The 18,180-nt window shown below is 42.7% G+C and overlaps 1 protein-coding gene across 1 annotated transcript in view; it reads right to left on the bottom strand.

Moving 5' to 3' along the window:
* Positions 1 to 18,180, bottom strand: part of gabbr2 (gamma-aminobutyric acid (GABA) B receptor, 2) — a 196,455-nt gene that overhangs the window by 83,735 nt on the left and 94,540 nt on the right. The window contains exons 3-4 of the mRNA XM_036515849.1: positions 14,669 to 14,839; positions 372 to 473 (exon numbers count right to left, since the gene is read on the bottom strand). Coding sequence (XP_036371742.1) covers positions 372 to 473; positions 14,669 to 14,839 — 273 coding nt within the window. The remainder of the gene's footprint in view (positions 1 to 371; positions 474 to 14,668; positions 14,840 to 18,180) is intronic.

The following is an 18,180-nucleotide window of genomic DNA, read 5'->3' as shown; positions in this document are numbered from 1 at the left end:
AGACGACTAAAGCAGACTAAATTCCACCCCAGATAGATTAAACACTTTAAAAAAGAGGGAGAGATGGCTTAGCTTTATACAATCCCAGCATGATCTAATAAAAACTACCAGAAGTGAAAGTGTAAATTGATGACCAGTAATTTCTGCATTCATGTTATTGACAGGAAAACAGATGTTTAGATGGCTCCTTTATATTTCCAGTAGCGTTTCCTTCCAGGGTGACAGGATGAATGAAAGTTCCAAGACCAAAACTCCCCCCAACACTAGAATCATCTATAAAAATGCATGCCTTTTTGATGCTCCTGATGCCTTTCCAAGACCCTCCACCTCGTCCCTTTCCTGGTGTCACACATTAGGCCGACGCCACTCACCTTTAGCTTCTTCACGTTGACGCAGGGGTCGTTGGAGAAGCTCTCTGTGTCAGCGATTTGAATGTCTGCCTTCTCCAGCTCATTAGTCAGGTCGTTCCTCACCTGTCAGGGAGGGGGAGAGAGACAGGACCTGAGCAATGCCGGCCAGGCAGTAGAAGCCCTAATTTGGGTACATCATCGCTGAGTTAACCCGAGCTTTGATTAATGTCCTCATTTTCGCTGAAGACCCTCTGCTTGAATCCAAAATGCCCTAACTGCTATGTGTCTGTGGACAGCCTCTAATGCACTCGAACCCCTGTTGTTTGTGGGATGGAGCTATGTGTGGTCTCCATTAATTTACCCCCAATTATCCTGTAGAAACCATTTGTGATTGTCAATTAATGCACTTAAAGGAAATTAGGCTTTCAAAACTGGAAATTATTTCTTGGTTCCCATTGCGTTTTGGCATACATGCTTAAATCAAGGCACTGCTGGGCTTTCTAAGCACATTGTCCCTACTAGTAGAAGAGGAAATGCATTTTTTCACTATTTGCAGTGGTGCAAATCCAATTTTGGTGATGGAGGTTAGACACTGCACAGGAACAGAAATGCAAACACAACATATTGCAGTCATATACAGTAGATCATACAATTAAATAATCTCCCACAAGCAGACAGTGAATATTGTGGAACACTAGAATCCAAGTAAAGATAAATGAACTAGTGACTTGAGGGCTGCAGGGTCAAGTCCTGAGTGGGGAACTGTGTTGGTTTGGTTGAACACAGTAATCAGTCTGAAACTCCTTTGAGAAAAATTGTCCTGTGTGAATTCATCACGAGCAAAATGTAATCTTGTGTCAGAGCCACGATGCTTTCAGAGATAGTGCCCTCAAAAATGGCAAAATGTGCTGCGTTCAGAACAATCCTCGTGACTCATCATATTTGTGGAAATAGCTTTGGAGAAGTGCAGTGTGAGCATCCCTTTGATTGCATGTAAATTTTATTTTGTTTATTTAACCTATATTTAACCAGGAAGTTAGTCCCTTGAGATTCTGTATAAAATCTCTTTTTTGAGGGAGACCTGGCTAAGAAAGCAGATTTAAAATACAGTAAACGTTTTACTTTAAATATAGAGGACAGAGGTAGAAGATGATTCCTCCTGTGGATTTCTTGGTGCTGGACCATGTTTGTAAATGCTCTTACACAGAGCGACATACAAAAATGAGTACAGAAACCCAATAAAGTTGCACCAAAGGCAGTGGGTACAGGAAACAGCTAACCACATCCAAACATGCCACAGTCCAAACAGTCTCTTACACAGTGATGCAATAACTAGTGCATGCAAGCTTCAGTCAGTGCACAAATGTCAAACGTAGGTGCAATACAACATACCAAGCAAGATAATGACATGAATAAAAGGAAGGCAAATTATCTGATGCCTGAATGCCATGACCATCACTGTCCCTGTGAGGCCTTGCATCTGTGACCAAAAGAGGAACCACAGGCATTTCTGACATATCAGAAGATGCCTAATGAGATACATCAGCCTCGCAGTGGGAAGGCCACTGAACACGTAAGAGGGATACATGCCCAGAATGCTGGGGATTTGAATCTGATGGGGTCCTAATATTGCACCTTGGAGCAAGGTGAACAACATGACTCGCTTCAGTAAATTTAGAGCTACAAAACAAACAAAATGCAAACTATATGAAGGTATCTGCTGGGCTCATGAATGATGTAACATTGTACTGGCAAATGCTGGTGGAAAAATGAATACAATGCATTTAATTTAAATTGTATACTCACAAACACAGACACACATGCACACAGAGACGCCCCGAGATATTCCCCAGATAGACACACGCGCGTACACACACACATTTTGCTTGCTGACGTACTTTCTGTCTACTTTTCCTGTGAAGTGTTAAACGTGATTTTCCCCAATGCAGGTGTGTGTTGGGAAGGCTTTTAATGGACAGATTTAACTGGAAAGAACTGTCAGAGCGGTAAAAGAGCTCAGGTGGATTAAAGGATTTTAAAGCAAACCTAAACCCACAGAAGATGAGTATGATGTGATGGAATATATAACGCATTTGCATGCTGACCTGTCAGCTGAACCCAGGATAGAAATGATAAACAGGAAGTGAAGCGAGTTGGGTGTGTCTTGTCGACTGTTTGTGTGTGATTCCAGCAGCAATGTTTTCCTTGCTCTGCAGTTGTATGAAAACCGCTAGAAATTTCATCATCTTACCAAAATATCCTGTTGCTTCATACCCTTCCATTTTTGCGATTAATGGTCGTTACTGTGTCACTTGAGAACATAATTGCCTGTTTTCACTGTTTGTACCTCATGCTGTAAGCTGAGATACTGACACACACACACACACACACACACACACACACACAAACACAAAAACATATTCACACAGGGCAACAAGCTTGACCGATGTAAGAGCCTCTTCAACAATACTATCATGCTCCACCGTTTTAATATAGCAGATAAACGCTCTGCATCATTTCACTATCAAACTCAAAATGTATCAGCTGTTTTTCAGCTTGGTAAAGTAGTCAGTAAAACAAGAGTTAGGGGAATCGTGGGAGATAACGCAGAGGACAAGCTTCTACGGGAGATCTGAACACATCCACTCAGAATTTAAACACCTTGTTCCAGTCCGTTGGCATTTTCTGGGAAAAATAACATGTGAGAACTTGTCTGGGCCTATGCAGTAGAGACAGCACAGAGAGACACACCTCATGAGACATAATTTCTACTGTGTACTGTTATGGTACCAATATCTTTATTTAAGGCCAGTGTCCGATAGAACCAGCATTTTACTCTGTTGTCAGAAATGCTTTCAAAGTTCATAGTCTGGTCAATGGCTGCTATTTCAAAATAATACCCATGACAAGTACACCCATGAGTGTACTTAAATTTACATCATGTATATATTCTATTGTTTGTAGAACTTTTAATTTGTGATTTTCTTCTCTTTTCATCAGTGTTTCATTTTTCATCTTATTTTATTTTGTGTATCATAATTATGTTTTTCTGTAATGCTGTCTGTTAAATGCTCCTGCAGCACTTCCTTTATTAAGAAAATTTGATATTGGAGTAGAAAAAGAGAAAGCCTTGCATAAGAATTTTCAGAAACACTTTTGCCAAAGCTAAACTGATAAATTCAAGCACTTGATTATCCATAGCTGTGATCTATGCAGGCGATCTATCCAATTAAACTCTTGAAAGGAACTCGTAGTCACCATTTCGACGATCATTTAGGTCAGCCATCCTCTTAAAATCACCCTCTTTGAGTACACGCCGAGGCTGCATTCTGCAGTGCGTTATGCTACACGTGTTTTGTGGAGAAATGCCAGGTAAACCCGCAGCCTGAGTGACAGGCTAATATCCCAGATCGATACGACCTGGTTTTGCTCTTTGGAAACAATAACCCGAAGAGGTTCGGTGCAGCTCCAGTGACAGGCCGACGCGGCACACCCAGATGGGCGGAGGCACCTGGCAGCCGCTGGCCTTGCTGGCTGCCTGCGGCGAGGCACCAGGGGCCGCTGCCTGGAAAGGCTTTTGTTTATTGGGTAATCCCAATCTCACCGGCCCTGGGGCGGGCTCCCCCGGTGCTTCTCCATCTGATAGCCGTGGCTGACAAGAGAAGAGCGAGCATGCGCCACGGTCCGGGCCCAAGCAGGGATTCCCCATCATCCCTCTACTGTAAATAATGGGAGAAAAAAGCAGAATAATCCACACGCGCATGACCTGTTCGGGAGGCTGTTTGGGACAGAGCAAAATCTGGATCAGATGACAGCCGCAGTCGTATTACGCTGAAAGTATTTAATTTATTGTGGCTGTGAAAGGACATTACGGCAATAAGGTTCTATTTATAGGGCGTTTTTTTTTTTTACGACAGGCCAGGGCTGCGCTCACAAAGCGATCAAAGCTTACGTCCTGCCTGAGCGGGGAGGTGCATAAAGATGTTCAAACAGTGAGCCTGAATCAGGGCCGGCATCTGAGGTGAGGGGAACGCGAGCGCCTGCCAGCGGAGAGGGTGGCGGCTGAGTTCTTATGCTGTGTGACTCTCAGGGTCGGAGCGTCCTCTCTCTTCATGCCTCGGCCCGTGTGTGATTGGGCGGCAGGGTATGGGATTAGCCTCTGACGTCAGTGCTGCGCTCGTGCCATCCCAAACAGGAAATGCTTGCTCTGGATTGGGTGCAATTTCAACAGATCATGCATGATTTAGTCCCTTACACATACAGTGTAGCGGGCTGAAAAGAACAGACAGCAAACTCCAAGCATGAAAACCTTTGTGAGCATGACACACTAATCTCAACAAACTTCTGGCAATGAAGGCATATATGTATGCATACATACATACTGCATAGAAATAGTGATAAACATACAATCATATAATCACATATAAATGTATAGCATCAGTGAGTATACTCTTATTTGTATATTTAACTATATGTTATATGACAATATTTATAACTCCCAATTGCTGAACATGACATATGCACTACATTTTTAATACCATATTTTAATATTCCTTCTTTTCGAAGCTGCAGTGGTGAGAACTGTTTTTGCATTAACGTGACTCAAATCCTATCAGCATAACCTTCACATTGATCCATTTTGACATCAGCACGATGTAGCTGCTCCTTTGGTGCACCTCCCGATTTTGTTAATTCCTGGCAGTGAATGGGGGAAAAGGCTGAAGCGTGCAGGCACCTTTTCATTCACCACCACCTGACTACACTCAAAGCTCTACACTGACAACATCCCAAAATACTATGTCACAAAAACATATATATATTCCAATAGCTGGAACCACTAAAAAACAATCATATACATTTCTCTTCTCATGCTGCTATCTCTGGACCCAGTCAAAAACAGTGAAACGAGACAAGACTGTTGATTGCTAAGAACCTTCAGAAACATCCAAGTTAAATGACGAGTCGTAAATTCCTGAAGTAGGACCTCGTTTTGCTATCTGAGGAACAGTTCTGACCAAAGTAGTGGGATGAGGCCAGAGGAGACCAGCGAGTATTTGGAGGCTTCTTTAGAATGTCTGAATTAAATGACCGGGTGCAATCCTTGCATGTCAGACCTCATCCTCCTACCTGAGGGGTAGCAGGCTGGTCCACCTTTTACAGCAAGCTGTTAGCCTCCTGCTTTACCACTGGCTCTCAGACAGGGATTATGCATTATTAAGCACTCTGCAATGAAATCCCACCCGCCGGTTAAAGGCGGATCGCCCAACCCTGCCACACACGCTGCTCCCAGCCAGTCGGTGGAGGGGAGGCCGCGGACCCCACGTACAGCACAATCGAAACATTTCGGAGAACGTTTCCTGATAAATAGATTTAATTCTTTGGCACAGCTCCCATCATTCTAATCTTTAATGGTGGAAAAAAAGGGATTCAGACTTAATCTGCAAGACGCCATGCCGCGGTGTGATTCAAAACAAGACCTTAATCCACTTATTTGACAGACACTTGGGTGGGAAAAAAATAAATCTAAACAGCTCCTGCCATGTGCCAGATTTGGAGAGATGAAAAAGGGCTTACGTTCGAGCCAGGGAGAGCGATCCTCCGAAATAAAAGTCAGATAAACTCCACACTCAAAAATCACAATCATTCCAGCATGACTGCTGTTTGTGTAAGAGATTGCTTATGGAAAGTTAGTTTCACTCTGTACGTTAAGATTATTTCTACATGAACTAGCATAACCAAACATTTCTAGATAAATGACTGATATGAATCTCAAATACAACTAACCTGATTCCAGGCTAAAGATCCACATTTCAAGCTTTAATGCTGTATACTGCCAATCTATGTAACTTTATTTAACTGGGAACGTGACTGCAGGGCGTGTTTTAATATGGCTGTCTCTGAACTTCAGCCCATCTTGGGAGGGAAAGGGTTGAGGGGATACAGGAGTTTGGGCACCAAGGTGAAATGATTATTTTCACCATTTTTGCACTACACAATTGTCACAGTTCACAATTACGGCAGAAACTGTGGTGTGTGGCAGCAGTGTGGTCTGTTTAGTCTGCTAAATGATGATAATGCAATGCAAATTTCACTAGACCATTATTATATTGATGATAATAATGATATTCTGGTATTTGGTTCAATCACTACACATCCGCACCAGTTGGATTAATGGTCTAGCAAATTGTATGTTGGCCCTAAATTCTCCCATTGGGACACTTGCATAATGGAGAAGTTTGCACATTCTCCTCCACTTAGGATCTACAGTTTGGGCGGGGCCATGTCCAGCTGCACAGCCTGCTGGGAACTCCTTCTGCCTGCTCCGGCATGCTCAGTGTGACCCAGTGGCAGGACAGCACAGGTGGGCAGGGTTCCAGCGTACTCATCTCCTCATGAAATGCCCATGTATTTATAGCTGACTAATAATTAAATGGCATCGCTCTCATTAGGGGGCGCCTCACCTTCAGGCAGATCCGGGGCTTCCCCTGAGATGCATGTATCCCTAATGGGGAACAGCGGGACAGGATGTGCAGGTGGAAACTGGGTAAGGGGATTACGACGGTGCGCAGCTGGGACAGGCTCACTGCGCACCCTTTAAAACGAGGACAGAACACCATCCCACATGTCCCCTGCTTGGTGGCTATAATGCACTGTGACAAGAAAGAAGCAACCACAGCACACAAACAGTAGTACTGCTGCTGTATACATGCAATACCCTTGTGACGGAGTGAGTATGCGCTCTGACTGCCATACCAACGAGCCTGGCTCTTTGGCATCGCGGTCAACGTCACATGGTTGGTACCCCGTAGACCCGGGTTCAAGGCTGGGTGGGGTGACTGCTCTCGCCCTTTGCTACAAATGGTGTTAGAAATGGGATGGCTTGCCGCGGGGCCATCGGAGGCGTGCCCAGTGTGTGAGCTGTATGAAGGACCCCCAGGTTTGGTTAACCCCAGTGTGTGAGGGACCCCAGAGATGGGTGGGGCACCCTGGGATGGGAGAAGTACAGCAAGGGAATGCGTGAGGGACGCCTTGGTGTGTGAAGCGCATGGGCGTGCTTTCCAAAGGGGAGGGCAGTGTGACGGAGTGTTGTCACTACAGTTGAGTATGCGCTCTGACTGCCATATCAACGAGCCCGGCTCTTTGGCATCGCGGTCAAAGTCGTGTGGTTGGTACCCCATAGACCCGGGTTCAAGGCCGGGTGGGGTGACTGCTCTTGCCCTTTGCTACAACCCTATGACTGAGAATGTGTGTTTATGTCTATATACAGTAAACACACACAAACACATGTAGATAGATAGACTGGTAAAGTATACCAGTGTCATTCTGTTCGTTAACCTGTTTGCACTTTGGGCCCCATGCATTATGCATGAGTCCTCCATTTCAGTGTTTTCTCAGTTTAAAAAGCAAACGGACAGCAGTTTAACACCACACCATCACTGAGGACAGCACATTTGCCTCCGCTGGTGTGAGGAGCTGCGGACACCGTGGCCTCTCTGCCAGCGATGGGCAGAGCTGTGACCACCGAACAAACATCTGATAAACGCCTCCTTGCAGCCCTGTCAGATCCGTTCTCAGCAGCCTGCCTCTCACCAGAGGGGCAGTCTCTGTGTCAGGGGGTCACAGGGCTGCCTCATAGTATTTGCAGAGATGTGTCTCACACACTGGACATCAAGCCTTATCTTACAAGCTGGTTTAAAAGGCACCAAGGCTGTTCTGTGAAAAACAACTAGCCTTAGAGTTATCACATGTTCTGCATCATATTATTGTCATTTAACAGATGCTCTTACCCAGAGTGACTTATATAGGTTACAATTTTACATGCGATCCATCTATACAGCTGATTATTTACAGGAATTCTGAGGCTGGAATTGTCAACAGCGCCCCAGCAGGGAATCGAACCAGCAGCCTTTTGGTTATGAGGCCTGGTCCTTACTACTACAGAACACTGCTGCCCAGTGTTCTAATTGGATTTGCCCCAGGAGAAGGATTTTCTTGAATGTACCAAGCGTACAAGTAAATTTCTCTGACAAGGCTGTCTGATGCAGGTTTGAGACATCCAGCCAAAAACAGGGTTCTCACAGGTTGTTTTTCAATCCCACAGCGCATTTTAAGTAGCATTCAGTGTATCCATTTCAAAAGGGAAGGATCATAATTGCGTGCCAGATGGACCACAGTAAATTAAAATATCAGCAATGCAAAGCATGTTCATGTTTATACAACACATATCTAATAACTGCTTGTTAAATATCCTGTTTTCTCACTGCATACATTTGTGATGCAGATCTACAGGAAAATGGAAATAAAATTGTGTAAAATTCAGAACAATTATAGATGTTTAATAAAGTGTTAATTGACTGATTTATGCATCATTAAAATACACTGAGGGTGTTTAGCCCATTATTAATACATGCTAGTAAATATGCTATTAGGAAACCAGCAATGGTTGTTAGGTTCCATACACATATGCACTGTTGAGATTATATTTCTGTATGTATAGGTATATACATTATCCTCCATAGTCATTTGTGGTTAAAAAGGAATGAAAGCATGAAAAATTAAAACAGAAAACAGAAAAATGTCCATATCGTATATTTTCTTCTGCTTAATTTTTTTAGATGCTGTAGTTAAGCATACATATTTTTTCTGATATATATTGTTTTTTTTTCTTAGATTAGTTGTAAGTGGACCACATTCTAAAGTGTTGCTAAACAAGGGTATAGCAAAAAATATAAGTATATAGTATATATAAACTATATAGAAAAGTATATAAGTCAGGACATAGTAAACTATAGTCTTTGAAGAGATAAGTAATGTCACAAATTGCAATGATTAAAAAAATTATTCTGCCAGTTTTACTCACAACCCTGTGATTTATATCACTTGGTTTGACTCATCTGTAACTGGAGTAGTCCATCTGCACATGTTAAAGTTCCATTAGCATCCCATTAAAGCTGCAAAGGTATTACTGTGTGAAACTATCAGCAGCATGCCTTGAATACGGCCCGGGACAAAGGCTACTTTTCGGTTGTGAAACACTGACCCAGGGTCAGCCCTACAAATTGTTGGCAGCTTTGCGGGACTTAGCGGTGGCTTCTTCTGCGAGGCAAAGCTGAGCTGTAAGGTCACGACCCCCAGAGTGTGAGACTGTACAGCAGAATACAGACTCTCCTGCGTCTTACAGAAACTCAGTGAAGACATCTGTGCACAAAATGCTGAGGAAAGCAGGCAGTGACTGTGTATTCCCCATCTCCCTGCAGACATGCATTGTGGGGACAATACGTGTGGGGGCATGTTTTTGCATTACAGAGCTGTTTGCACGTTGTGGCACCACTCAAAATGCCATTTTTCACTAAACCAACTTGTGCTGCAGGTGATAACCTTCTTCAGCTTAGCCTAAAGCACATCACTGATCCCCCTTTTCACAGAAATAACCACTTTACATGCTAATGTGCATCCGGCGATAATGCAGAATGAAACGGGTCTTTTCTGGTCTCCTCAGACCACGTGGTGAGAAATGCTGTTGGGCGTGGGGATATACCCTTAATGCCAAATGCAACACCACACCAACAATTTCTGCTATCGATCAAGACTAAATCTAACAATACAGTTATAGCCCAAATGCTCTGAAACAGCAGTGAACCCGAATAAAAGCCAACTGTGCAGTTCATCCTATAGATATTTTTTATATTGACCAGACAGGCAGCTTCACATTGAACATTCACTCTCTGCCATTCTTATAAGTTAAATGTGTTCTTGCTGATTTGTTATGTGTATTCTCAAAGAGGTGCGGTCAAGAGATCCAAAGTTAGTATATCAATACACATAGTAGTGGAACCTCCAGTTGCTAATTGGAACTTCCTAGTCAATGAAGTTCTGAGAATGGAAGTAATGCAGGAGTGTGATAATAAATAGATTAGCTTTGGTTTTACTGATTTTAAATAGTGTCGAAATGCAAAGGTAGACATAGTTTGTCTCTGCATACTAATGTAAAAAAGGATGTTTCTTACAATCCTATGGGAGGAAACCATTTTTAATAAGTTTTGCAAACCATTACACCATCAAATACCACATAAAAGCCTATATATTGTCAGGATAGGCTGATGGTGGACACAGCTGTTTACATTACCACATCCATATAATATGAGCACCTGCTCTAAGCTGTTTCCTATGAAAAAGCAGCCAGTAGGGGAGCTGGAGTTACTTGATGATGGGGGCAGGGTTCACAAAAGGGTGCACGGCAACCAGAGGTGGTTCTGCCATTTGATACCCTCCTTTCAGTCTCCATCAGTTGGGGTAGGCCGTGCCTCCGCCCGCTCGCTAATGAGGCTGCATGGAGCAGGATATCAGCAAACTGCAGGTGGGTTGCATTAACAGGGCAGTCTCCAGATAGCCTGCATTGTTTTAAAAGGCCAAGAAGCTTGAAAGCAGGTTCAGTGTGGCGTGATCCCGGAGATGTCGATCTTTCCGAACGAGTCGTCAGACCTGCTCACTGTAACACCCTGCCTGAGTCATTCAGCTCTGTTGCTCTTTCATAAACCTTTCCACTCCTCAGAGAGTAGTGATTGCTAGGGTAAAAACAAGGCACTGAATTGTGCTATATTGCCATCACTTAAGCAACAGACAAATATATGCACATGGCTTGGATTTGTACTCTGTTGTGATTGGCTGGACAGCTGTGGTATATTTTCTAATATTTGGTATGCAAGTTGGAAAGCAGATCCTGAAAACAAGCTTTAAGTATTATTTCAAAGTTCATACTTCAATCATAGACATGAATTCTACTGCGAACTGCCTATATTGATTTACTATCTCTTTGGAACTCAAGCCAATCCATCAGAGCAGGGTTCTGAATTCTATTAACAGATATTTTCATTGTTAATGTTAATCTTGTAGCAACGGTTGCTCTAAAAATTTCTGCCATGCTCCAGGCTAACTTAACAAAGACAATGACGTAACATTGACTGGCCTAAATGCTGAGACAGTTGAGTTGACAGTCAATTCAGGGATAATCAGAGATCACAGGTATTTACATGCCATGTAAAAATCCTACATTTCCTGTCAAAGAGCAGGAAACTTCCATTTACCAGTGTTAGGAGACAGTTTTGTGGAATGGCATGGCGTTTGATCCGGAGACACGCGATGTGTATTCGAATACAAACGCTGGAGACAAGCGATGTGTAATTGAATACAAAGCAATGTCGCTACATCCGACCGGAGCCGAACGGCGCCTCTTGTGAACCCTATGGAGCCAATTAGGTTACAGGGCTCAGGAAATACCCAATTAGAGAGGGAGCTGTTTAGCTATGCACAACTCCACAAGACCAATCAGAAACAGCACCCCCGCTGGTTATCATAACTCATATGCAAATGTGACTGCTATTAACTGTATAAAAAATGAACTGAATTCTATACCTGTTGAACTTCTGCTCAATGCTAATGTTCCCACGGCCGGCTGTGCTAATAAACCTTCCTGTCTTTTGCTACGAACATCGAATCTGCTTCTTTGTCGTAACAAAACGCTTTTTGGTGTTCAGGACGTTGAAAACACCAGTTTACCAGGTTTATAGGATTTTCCTTTTGCTGTGCACCGCTGCAAGCAGACAAATGGTTGGAGATTTCTTCTTTTTTTCTAAGATGCTACATGGTTTTCTGCCACAAATCACAATAATGCCATCATACTGCTGCTGAAATATGACATGCAAAACCGAAACAGGGGGCATGGGGAAAAGAGGAGTGACTCTGCAAGCTATAGAAATGTAGAGGGGCAGGATTATGAGGGCACAGGGGTGGGCATCCTTCCGCATGAGGAAAAATGCAGCTCTAGAGATGGAAAAGCACAATTACAGAGTGGCATTTTTGTGGCCCTCTGCAAATCGTACCGCAGGAGCAGAGAAAAATTTTGATGTACATTGCAGCTATTTCTGTGTTTATATGATGTTAGAAATTGTGTAGGTCCTTACAGTCACTTAATGTACTTCCATGCCTCTTCGTCACTAAGATGAAGCAGGACACTGCATATTGGTCATGGAAGTTTAAGCGATGAGCCAGCAAAACGTATTGTCTGGTTATAGTGATATGCGGTAGGAGTATAAACCGTATACAAGATACAATTAGCATATACACTCACACACATAGATGCATAGTTTTTCTTGTTCCTGGTTTCACAAGCTAAAATAAATCAAAAGAGCAATCTTCCAAGGTTCCCCATTAGTAGTCAGCAGTTTTTTTTTTCTCTACAGACATAAAATAGACAGGAGGGGAGCACAGTAATGAGTTTTCAAATGATGTAGCCTGAACTCTCATTAACACCAGCAGAACATTACCGCTGCTACCTAGGGTGCAGCTCTCTGAGTGCACCACTGTGTGGAACGAGTTACAAAAACTACAGACGATGCGTTTAAGCACAGGGCTGTGTGGTGCAAGGATGGAATTTTGTGGGAGTGACAATGGTTTCCAGGACGCCACACCCAGCGGTTTTCTTATGGCTGTGTTCCAAATGAAAATGTCTGGCTACAAAGGGAAGACAAAGGATGTGACCTCTGTTGGTGGCCTCTGTAGGTGAGAGCAATGAAGTAATTCTATTCTGACACCACTCTGAAGAACAGTAGCAATGGAAACACAGACATGCATGTGACCGTGGCAGCATAACATTAGCATTGACTGATTTTTAAAATTTTGTTTAATGACACAAAATAGTGAATCTAGCCATGGAATCTACTGTAACTACTTACATTTATGAGTGAGCGAAATTGTACCCTATTGTCAGCTTTCTCAAGAAATGCAGTGCCTTCCACAACCTTAACAAATATCATCTCCTGTCTCCATCTCCATGTCTATTGGTTGTCCATATTGGCGTGGACACTTCAGAGTACCCTTGGAAGCTATCATCCTGAAACATTTCTGAATTGGAACAACCCTTTAGAATGGTTGCCATTTAATTCGAGCCTTCAAATGCCTTTTCAGAGGGAACAATTTCTCAATTTTAAGCATGCAGCTTTACCTGGCAAAAGATCCAAAACGTTGCCGATCAAATTTCTGAATTTCTGCTTGGTTATACGTAGCCAACTACACATCTAGTTTGAAATGTAAACCTTGATTTAGCTGTGAATGTGACTCATTTTCCAAGGTCACCTTCTTTTTTTTTCACTTTTTAGAGTGGAAGTATGTATTTCTGCTCTCAGATGCATATATGCAAATATAATGCAAAAATGTCCCATAATAATCAAAATGGAAATATTTGCACAAAGGGAATGAATCTGGATTTTGTTTCTTAGCGTCTCCTTGACTTTGGGGTTGTAAATATACAGGAAAATAGCAAGCAAGCCGCAGTTTGAGTTTGCAGAGAGAAACTATAAAACAGAGATTGAAAAAAGATTGAACAGCCTTGTTTGCCTCTAAAAGTACAGAATATGCCTTGGACGATTCAACAGAGGATTTTATATATGCATAAAGATATATACACATACATACACTCCCTGCTGGCTGACATATCTATCATACCTTCAAATCACCTCAGCTCATTTAAAACCCTGCCGCTTGACTGGACCTAAATACAACCATGTTTAACCCCCCAGAGCATGGTTCACAACTCACACCAATTTTCAGAAGCCAGTGATTGCCCACCAGGCACTCAAGCTCCTCCCACCTACAGTCTATCATCCAACCCTTCTGCATCAGCTTAGTGCTTAGCAACAACTGGTCACCTGGCAATTTCTACCCACCCAGGCCATGCATCCCAAACATGTCCCCCCAGGGTGGAATGAAGTACCTCTGTATACAATTATATGTGACTGATTCTATGTGTACCTTACCTCTATTTTTTAGCCTGACATGTTCACACTGATATGTTGCTTGCTAGCCTGGACTTATGCCATTGTGTTTACTATTCTTACGATATAAACTCTGCCACTCCGTTTAAGATGCACTGGGTAAGAGTGATGGCTAAAGAAATAACAGATACAGTGCATCTTCACAAGGAGCTTGCTACAGAGTTCATTACAATAAGAAAAGAAAAACACAGCAGTCACGCGCAGGAGATCAAACAGCCAATCGGTGATCAAAGAAACGTATATGCATATAAATGCGCACACACAATGAAGCTAGTCCTTTTAGATTACATGGGAGGAGCCCTTGTTTTTCCATCCCTAAAATAATGAGTGTGTAGTGTTTTCTGTGTAGCCTTTCTCAAGGAGTGGTGTGTGGAACAGGTGAGCCAACATCTGCCACAGCACACTACTGCATTTTCAGATTGACACTGCCTGGATGAAACTGGATTGGAAAGCGGATGAAAATGGTGAGAGGAGGATGTTCTGGCTCACCTCTGAGAACCTCTGGACGTCCTGGGTCAGGGTTCCCACACGGCTCCAGTTGTAGTGGTTCAGGAACTTCACCACGGCTGGGTTGACAGCGTTGTCTGATGGGACAGTTCGGAAGAAGTTGGGATACTTTTTTTTGTCCGCCAGAACAGGGGTTGTTGCAGCAAAGGACAGCTGAAAGGAATGAGAATATGTTTAGAACAATTGCTAGATGGATACAAATTGACTTGCATACACTGTACTTACCCCAGCAGCTCATTGCTAAGCAGCAAGTAATGTGAAAATTCTCAAGCACTCATTTCAGTGCTTTCATTTAACAACTCTACTCTAAGACAACAATAAAGACCTTTATTTACATTGGCTGCACTGTGCTTTCCCCTTACCTAACTCGGAAAAACAACTATAAGCAAGCATGATGTATAGTATAGTATAGTAGAGTATAGTATACTAAGGTAGAGTATAGTATGGTAAAGTACCATTATGAATTTGGTGCTAGCTGACATTCATGAAGCACTGTACAACAACCCAACATTTTTTCCCCATTTTTATACAAAATTAAGAACCCATGTATTACAATAGGATTGAATAGAGATTGGAAATTCAGTCAACACATGATGTGAATGTGAATGAACCTTTTTGCAGAAATACATTTCCCTGAACTGCCACAAACCTTCAGGCGTACATCAGTGGTACAGACGGGCATGGGTAATCCATCACTAAAATTACCGAAAATCCCTGACCAGTCGTGGGTGTGTGACTATTTTTGGGCTAACAACACAAGAGTAGATTACCTCGCCTGACTTAAGCAGTACAGACTTAAACAGACCTAGTATTCATTTGAATGCCTTTGTGAGCGTAACAATGTTTTGGCACAAATATCCTCAGTTTGGATTAATCCCTGTTTGTTCATTTCCTTTCTGTGGAAAATACAAATGTGATGAATGTCAAATATTAACTGAAGATCTTTAAACTACTCCTCATATATTGAGCTCAAATATTGCACCATAAGCAGATTCAGATTAATCTCCCTCTAAAACAGAGAGAGCTGTCTACTGCCTATCCTAACCCATACTGAACTCAAAAAATGCACCTTTTTAAAAGGCAGGCAATAGGCAATAGGCAATAGGCAATAGGCAGTAAATAACTGTCACTTTCATATTCACTGTGTATATTGAACAATATACTGTAAAAAAGCATAGGTATTGATGAAATGTGAAAGTGGCAGTAACTGATGTTTTGGAAAAAACTGTACCGTGTAAAAATGTATTTCTTGTATTATGATTTCCATGTTTTCATGCATTGATACTGTTCACTTTTTCACAAGAGAATGTAATTGCTGAAACCATGTTTCAGTTTTAACAATACATTGTTAATGTCTGGTTTTTAGGTTTTTGGGAAAGATTATTTTTTAAAGAGATTCAATTAAGAGCACTTAGAATGTCAGTTAATATGACCTAATTGTCCCAGTGATGACAGAGGCTTCCTGAGTCTTTGGGAGAAGGGCTGGAGAAAACACATTATGTGCTCCATAATTTATTAGCGGGTGGGTGGAATTTCTGATTTTAATCTCAGGCATACTGGCACTGTGGATGAACTGAAAGCGAAGGGATTTCTGACTGCACTTTGCTGCTCCTGTCAGATTTCGGCAGTACCCCCCAGGCAGTGAACCACCAAGTGTGCACCATGAACCAAGCCGCAAAAGCCTACCCGCCCACGGAGTTAAAATGGACACATTCGACATACGCGCCTGCTAATTTGCGATTTGGTGATATAAGGCAGCTGTCCCATTGTCAGCCAACTGTACGGTTAACAGAATGCGTGGTAAAGTTTATCCACTGCCTCATGAGACAAACAAAAAACAGAAAACCAAGGAAAGCTCAAGAAAATATAATGAGTATGTTCCCCCGGTGTTGCACAGAAAAGATGCCTGGCATTTAATCTCCACAAGGTCATATTCCTACACTATTAGGAAATTAGCCTTTTAACCCTGGTCTTATGCTGATTCAGTCTTAAGTAAATCTCCTGTGGTCTGTAATGCCACTCATTCATTCCTCACCCATGTGCAAAGATGTCTGTTGTCATTTTGTTGTTCAAATCAGCTGAGAGGGACAGCACAACACGCGGATTAGTGCCGTCAGTTTAGGCTGGAGTTGAGATTTTCATTATCTTGCTACTTCTAGATACGGAATTGCCTAGAGGATGGCGCAGGCTGGCTTTCTTGCCCGTTATAATCTGTGCTCAGCCAAGGCCAATGTGGCAAGCGTCTCCCTGAATATGTGTTTCTCCCTCCGAGAGGCACACGGCAACACGTCTGTCACAGTCAGTGGCAGGGATGGGAGCAGAGAATCACTAAAATCAAATAATTTTTACATTTTCTTGTCTGTGGCTCTAACTAACCAATCAGAGGCAGAGGAAGACAAACATAGTTATTTTGGAGCTTGAGAGAACCAGTCACTGATCTCCCTGAAACATGCCCCACGCAGCTACCAGCAGCTACTCCTTGTTAGCCATGTTACTTGTTTGTCTACGGATAAAGTAAAGCCAATAGGGTAAATTGCTGAGAACAAATGAATCAATTCATAAACAAATCAAGTTAGCTTCATCTCTCATAGGTCAGTAATATGAGTTAAATCGGATATGCGTGGTGCAGATATTGATGTGCTCTTTCAGATGAGTTACTTTTATAAAGTTGGGCACGAAGAGAAGTCTCCTCTCTCACCTCACAGGAACAATGCTTGCTTTTTCGTGAGTCAACACTGAAACATTTCTTTATCAAGCCAAAACTAGCATCAGTTTGTGCATGACCTCAAAGCAGGAGGCTTTTCCAGTGAAACAGGTTTCTTTTCAGCAACCCTCAGACACAGTTCCACAACGCTCAATTACTGAGCTGGATGTAGATAGCATCACAAGGCATTAGGCCTTTCCATTACCAAAAAAATACTCATTCACAGAATGAGGCTGTCACCTTACAGAGAAGTCAAGCACAAAAAATGCCTTATTAAAAAGGAAACGCCTATTGGATATCTGCTAAAACTTTTCAGGCCAACGGCTTACATAACATTTTCAGAGATTTTAACTTCAGGGCCAGGCCCACCACTGCTAAATCTCCTACCATTCAAAGTCCCCTTGCAGTTAATGTGAGCAACCACATGGATAAACCTACCTTACACAACCTCGAGTACATGGTACAGACCAAACGCACACATACACACACACTCACACATATATACGCACACATTACACCCCATCATGCCCCATCAGATGCCAGAGCAATTCATGAGTTAAATATGAACTTTGCTGAATTTATTAGGGGCTTTGGAGGAGGGACAGAATCTCTGCGATGAAAGATTCATCCTGGCTGCCGCATCTTCAGCACCTTCTCTGCAGGGCCTGTTCTCCACTCCATCCGCGCAGCCTTGAATTCTTTATGAAGAGCTGAAAGCTGGAGAGGGAGGCCCACAGGTACCTCTGCAACGCTCACTTAATCTCCTGCTCCCCCCTCTTCTCGGCCCGTC

This window comes from Megalops cyprinoides, chromosome 21, assembly GCF_013368585.1.
Source record: "Megalops cyprinoides isolate fMegCyp1 chromosome 21, fMegCyp1.pri, whole genome shotgun sequence".
NCBI lineage: Eukaryota > Metazoa > Chordata > Actinopteri > Elopiformes > Megalopidae > Megalops > Megalops cyprinoides.
The sequence above is the reverse complement of the archived record's forward strand: the minus strand, read 5'-3'. Positions and strand labels throughout refer to the sequence as shown.